Source organism: Cebus imitator, unplaced genomic scaffold (assembly GCF_001604975.1).
Source record: "Cebus imitator isolate Cc_AM_T3 unplaced genomic scaffold, Cebus_imitator-1.0 Scaffold37, whole genome shotgun sequence".
NCBI lineage: Eukaryota > Metazoa > Chordata > Mammalia > Primates > Cebidae > Cebus > Cebus imitator.
In genome coordinates, this window is record NW_016107352.1 from 5,643,103 (window position 1) to 5,649,775 (window position 6,673).

Consider the following 6,673-nt stretch of genomic DNA (forward strand, 5'->3'; position numbering starts at 1 on the left):
AAAAAAAAAAAAAGAAGAAGATTAAAAAGCATATGTTTAGCCTTGTCTTAATAACACATATAACAGAGGATAGTGGTCTCAAGGATGATACTGACCTAGACTAAAATCTTTACTTCATTCACTTATTGAGCAACTATGGGCATTATTTCATTTAATCTTCCTGACAGACAGTTCTTTGTATCTTGTCCCTATTTTACATATGATGAATTTGAGGATTAACGTTTTTATTTTCCCCTATAAATAAATACTAAATATCCTATGGAACAAAGTAGTAGTATAACAGAAGAAACCCAAGCAGTGTATCAAAACAAACCCAATTAGGATTTGTTTCACAAAGATAAGGATGATTCAACATTAGGAAATGTATTAGTTTAGTTCATTGCATCAGAAAACCAAAGTAGAAAAAACATTTGATTTTCTAGATGCTGAATTACACTTGATAAAAACTCAGTATCTTGTGATTAAAAAAAAAAAATTCTTACTAAACTAAAAATAGGATATTTCCTAATGTGACTAACTGCATATACAGTGAGACCCTAACAATAAAATATTAGTAGCATAATTGTTAAAAAATAAGTGAAGGATGTCTATAATTATTGATATCATTTGTTAGTGGTTCAGAGGTTCTAGAACAGGGCAGTAAGAAAAAGAATCATCACTACTTGCATATGATATTATATATTTAGAAAATCAAAGTGAATTAACAAGACTACTAAAACTAATGATAGGATAGCGAAAATGAAAGTTACTGATAATACCAACTGTTGATAAGGATGTGGAACAATCAAAACAGCTACACATTGCTGGTGGGAACACAAAAAGGTACAGACTTTGTACTTTTTACTTTGGCAAACATTTTGTCATTTTCTTAAGAAGTTAAACATATGCTGACCATTAAACTAGAATTTTCACCCTTTGGTGTTGGTCCATGAGAAATAAAAGCATATGTCTACATAAAGACTTGTAGGTGAATCTTCTGAGGCATTATTCATAATACTGAAAAAAAATGGAAATAAACATCTATCAAGTTGTGAGTGAATAAACACTTCATATGTCCATGCAATGTAATACTGTTAGGCAGTAAAATGAAAGGAACTACTGATACATGGAACAACATGGTTAAATCTTAAAACATGCTAAGTGAAAGAAATCAGGAGCAAAAGGCTACATACTATGATTTGTTATGTTAGATTCTCAAAAAGGAAACATTATCAGAACAAAATTTTAGGGATGGGGGATTGACCACAGAGAAGCCCTAGGGAAATTTTTTGGATAAAAGATTCTGAATGTAACGGTACTGATAATTGTAGGACTGTTATCTGTGTTACAGAGCTCAATAAACTGCATACTTAAAAAGGGAAACATTTTTTGTATGCCTGTTATACCTCATTAGAGCTGTAAAACCAGCTGGCAAGCCTGAACATTTGAAGTGAAAATTCATTCATGCCTTTTTTTTTTCCTTAATCTGATAGAAGTAGGATATTCTTATTGTTTATTTCAAGCAGTTTTTCTCTAGGAGTCCAATGCACTTACACTAGATCAGTTGACCCACTGACTTAACAAAGAAGACTTAAACAATTGTTCAAATTTACATTGAATTTTTCCATTTGGTTCTTCTTAAAAATGGTGATCCTTTGCTGTACATACTGAAATATTTGTAGGTGAAATATGAAGTCTAGAATGTACTTTAAAATATTCCAAAAACCAAAAAGGGGTGTTCACATGAAACAAATTGGTAAATGTTGATAATTTTTGAAGCTGGATTATGTGCAGCTAGGGGTTTATTATTTTACTCTATTGAATTATGTTTATGATTGGAATTTTCCATAATGAAAAGGGGAGAACTGAAGCTAGATGATTAGATAAAGTATAAACATATGCAAATTGTTTCCTCTTGTACTAGTAATAACATGCTTGAAAATATAATGAAAAATATAAAATGCCTAGAACCACATTTAAATATGCAAACTTTACATCTGTGAGAACATGAAATACAAGACGCATAAATGGGAAGTCTTAACACATTGATAGATGGGAAAATTCAGTATTTTTCAAATAGCAATTTACCTGAAATTAATGTACAAATTGTTTTGAGTTCCAGTGCAAATTTAAAAGGAATTGTTTTTATTACTTGAAAAATTGTCTTCAAAAGTCAATGAAAAAAGCAGTGCTCATTAATAGAAAAGAAAATTTGAAAAGACTTTTCCTACAAGATACCGAAATGTAATATAAAATTATAGCAATTAAGTGGCACTCTGTATGGGCATTATCAGATAGTAGCTCCAGGAAATCAAATATAGACTCCATAAAGAAATGTTACAGCAGTGGGATTACTGTGTGGGTGAAAGAATACTTAGACTTTACACCATACACAAAAATAAATCATGATAGGTTAAGTATTTAAATATGAAAAAATGTAAAAATGCTGAAAGAAAAACATTTGATAAAAGCTGATTACCTATTTGATAAAATACAGTTAACCCTTGAACAACAATGGGGGTTGCGGCACTGACCCTCATGCAGTTGAAAATTTGTTTATAATTTTGGCTTCTCAAAACCTTACCTACTAATAGCCTTCTATTGCCCAGAAGCCTTACTGATTACATAAAATAGTGCTTAACACACTTTGTATGTTTCATATATTCTGTATTCTTCAATAAAGATACAGAAAATAAATGGTAATTATTAAAATCATAAAAAAGAGAAAATGTATTCAGTGTTCATTAAGTGGAAGTAAATCATCACAAAGGTCTTCCTCCCCATTGCCTTCACTTTGAGTAGGCTGAGGAGGAGAAGAAAGAGGAGAGGTTGGTCTTGCTGTCTCAGGGGTAGCAGAGGTAGGAGAAAATCTGTATGTGTGGACCCACACAGGTCCATGTTGTTCAAGGGTCAACAGTATTTGAAAAAATACGTGATACTAACATACAATTGCATCAATGAGAGACAAAAGACATTGATGAGCAGCAACTCACAACTGGCAAGAATACACCGTTGTATGAGAACTATTGCTAACCAATGATTAGCAGTCCACCTTAACACAGATCATGTATATCAACTTGATTCAGTGTAAGATAGAGGTCATATATTGTTTTAATTTTTACCTTATTAATCTTTATTTTTCTTACTTCTTTTCTGTTGTATAAATCCTTAAGCATCAAAAGATTGTCTTGCAGTTTTTACTTAACAACAGCTATTAGTGGTAGTTAATTTTTGAGAACTCCTGCCAAGGACTTTTGAAAACAGCCTTTAAATTGTTAAGAGAGTTGAACTTAGTATAATACTGTTGCCATTACTTAATAATCCAACAGATTTAAGAAAATCTGTTGGAAATGAAAACTAAGATGGAAATGAAAAATACTAGAAGGTAATTGTCACTATACAGAAAACAAACATCTTTTAAACATATTAATACAGAGCTATAGAGTGGACTTACATGATATATTTAAGTTACATGGTTTCAACTATGCTGTTCCGTGAAACAGAAAAAGGAAAACAGTGTAATGCAGAAGATTCTGTCTGCCATTCTACTGAACAAGTGTATACATTATACAGTTATACCATTATACTTACATAAAGGGATTTGAAAGGATTATTCTGATTATATAATTTTCATTTTACTTCCTTCAGAGCCTAAATTTCTGTATGTGCACCTGAATTTTTATTGTATTTGAAAGGTCAGAAATAACTCTGCTCATTGAGTTTCAATTTTAGTATTTACCATACTCTTCAGTCTTGATTGCCTTGACCACAAATAATTTGACATCACCTTTATCTTATCTCATAGGCTACTGGATCAAGGTCAGTTCCTATGCCACTGTCAAATGTGTCAGTGCCAAAATCATCTGTTTCACGTGTGCCCTGCAATGTAGAAGGAATAAGTCCGGAATTAGAAAAGGTATTCATTAAAGAAAGTAATGGGAAGGAAGAAGTATCCAAGGTAAGTTTATTTGGGATATTTGAATCCCTTTTTTTTTTTTTTTTTTTGATATAACAAGCTGCCTGAAAAGTACTTTTTTGGTAACAGCTTTATTAAGATATAATTCACATACCATCCAATTTACTCATTTAGTGTACAATTCAGTGGTTTTTAACATATTCAGAGTTATACAGCCATCATCACAATTAATTTTACAGCATTTTCATCATCCCCAAAAGAAACATTGTATCCTTTCACAGTGGTCCCTCATTTACCTATAATACTCTTGGCCTTAGGCAACCACTAATCTGTTTATGGATTTTTTGGTGGTGGTTCTAGACATTTCCTATCAATAGAATCGTACAACATGGCTTTTTGTAACTGGCTTCAACTTAGCCTAGTGTTTTTAAGGATCACCCATGTTTAGACTGTTATCAGTGACTTCCTTATTATGGCCAAATAACACTCAGTTATATGGATTTTACTTACTCAGTTATAAATTAATGGAAATTTGGATTGTTTTCCTTTTTGGCCATTGTGCATAATGCTTCTATAAACATTTGTATACAAGTTTTTGTATCAACATACTGTTGGCGTTTCTCTTGGGTGTATACCTAGGGTTGGAATTGCTAGTATAGTACTTTAATTTCACCTTTTAGGGAACTGCCAAACTCTTTTCCAAAGCGTCTGCAACATTGTACATTCCTACCAGTGTATAAGAGTTCCAGTTTCTCTGCATCCTAACACTTGTAATTATCTGTCCTTTTCTTTATTATAGCAAGCTTAGTGGATGTGAAGTGATACAACACTGTAGTATTAATTTGCATTTCCTAATGGCTGAAGATGTTAAGCATCTTTTTATATGCCAGTAGCCATTTGTATATTGGAGAAATGTTTATTTAGATCTTTCTCCCCATTTTAAAATTGGCAGTGAAATTGCTAGGTCATAGCATTTGTACATTTAAAATATTGATGAATATTGCCAGAATTACCCTCCCAAAAGATTGTACTATTTTAGTCTCCTTTAACATTTCATGTTAAGTTTTTATTTTTATGTATATTATTCCATCAAGGAACTCTTTAGACATATGGCATCTCTGTTTGCCATTGGACTGTTTTCTTTTTTTGAGACAGAGTCTGGCGCTGTTGCCCAGGCTGGAGTGCAGTGGCACAATCTCAGCTCACTGTAACCTCTGCTTCCCAGGGTCAAGCAATTCTTCCCCCTCAGCCTCCTGAGTAGCTGGGATTACAGGCACACACCACCATGCCCATCTAATTTTTGTAATTTTACTAGAGACAGTGTTTTACCACGTTGGCCAAGCTGGTCTCAAACTCCTTACCTCAAGTGATCCGACCACCTAGGCCCCCCAAAGTGCTGGAACCACTGTGCCCAGCCCATTAAACTGTTTTCTTTATACATTAAGGACAGTAATGTAAGTACATAAACTTGATCTCATCTTTGGAAGATGAGATAATTCACATATTTGCTGATTCCTTAAAAACATCCTTAAAAACCAAAACTATACTAAAATAAAAAATTTGGTAAAGTACTTCTCCTTTTAAATAAGCCTTACTTCAGTAGTAGCCATATCAGAATTATTCTGGGATAACCTACAAACTTATAATTTTTAGAAGTTTTATATTTATGATTAAGTGTACCTAAAATTTTTAATGAATCAAAATATCACCATGAATTGGCCAGTAGCCAGAAAAGGAAAGTTGTCTTGTTAACTATGTCAGTATTCCAGTGTAGTTAACAAGGCAATTTGTTAACATTTTTTTGTTCATAAAATGAACTGATATATAAATAATTAAAAACTCTCTTTAGAATAGTCATTGTTAGGTTGTGAAGTTGGTATAGTTTTTGTTTAGCAGCATTCTGTAGGCAAATGAAGTTTTTAACTTAGGTTCAAGGGCACATGTGCAGGTTTGTTATATAGGCAAATTGCATGTCACAAGAATTTGGTATACAGATCATTTCGTCACTCAGGTAATAAACATACTACCTGATAAGGTGGTTTTTCAGTCCTCACCCTACTCCCACCCTCCACCCTCACATAGGACCTAGTATCTGTTGTTACCTTCTTTGTGTCTATAGGTGCTCAATGTTTAGTTCCCATTATAAGTGAGAATATGTATAGTATTTGGTTTTCTGTTACTGTGTTAGTTTGCTTAGGATAATGACCTTTAGCACCATCCATGTTGCTGCAAAGGGTATGATCTTATTGTTTTTATGGCTGCATAGTATTCCATGGTGTGTATGTACCACATGTTCTTTATCCAGTCTACCACTGATGGGCATTTAGGTTGATTCCCTGTGTTTGTTATTGTAAATAGTGCTGTGATGAACATTCGCATGCACGTGTCTTAATGGTAGAACAATTTATATTCCTTTGGGTATATACTCAATAATGGGATTGCTAAGTTGAAAAGTAATTCTGCTTTGAGCTCTTTGAGAAATCACCACAGTGCTTTCCACAGTGATTAAACTAATTTACATTCCCACCAGTAGCGTATAAGCATTCCCTTTTCTCCACAACCTTGCCAACATCTGTTTTTTGACTTTTTAATAATCGCCATTCTAACTGATGAGATGGTATGTCATTGCAGTTTTGACTTGCATTTCTGTAATGGTTAGTGATGTGAAGCATTTTTTCATATGCTTGTTGGCCATGTGCATATCCTTCTTTTGAAAATGTCTGTCCATGTGATTTGCCTGCGTTTTTTTTTTTTTTTTTTTTTTTTTTTTTTTTTTTT

The 6,673-nt window shown here is 32.9% G+C and overlaps 1 protein-coding gene across 3 annotated transcripts in view; it reads left to right on the top strand.

Annotated features, from left to right (window-relative positions):
* GLCCI1 (glucocorticoid induced 1) overlaps positions 1-6,673 on the top strand; it is a 148,917-nt gene that overhangs the window by 118,970 nt on the left and 23,274 nt on the right. For all 3 annotated transcript variants that reach the window (XM_017525075.2, XM_017525076.2, XM_037737300.1), the window contains one exon: positions 3,785-3,937. In XM_017525075.2, the coding sequence (XP_017380564.1) occupies positions 3,785-3,937 (153 nt within the window). The remainder of the gene's footprint in view (positions 1-3,784; positions 3,938-6,673) is intronic.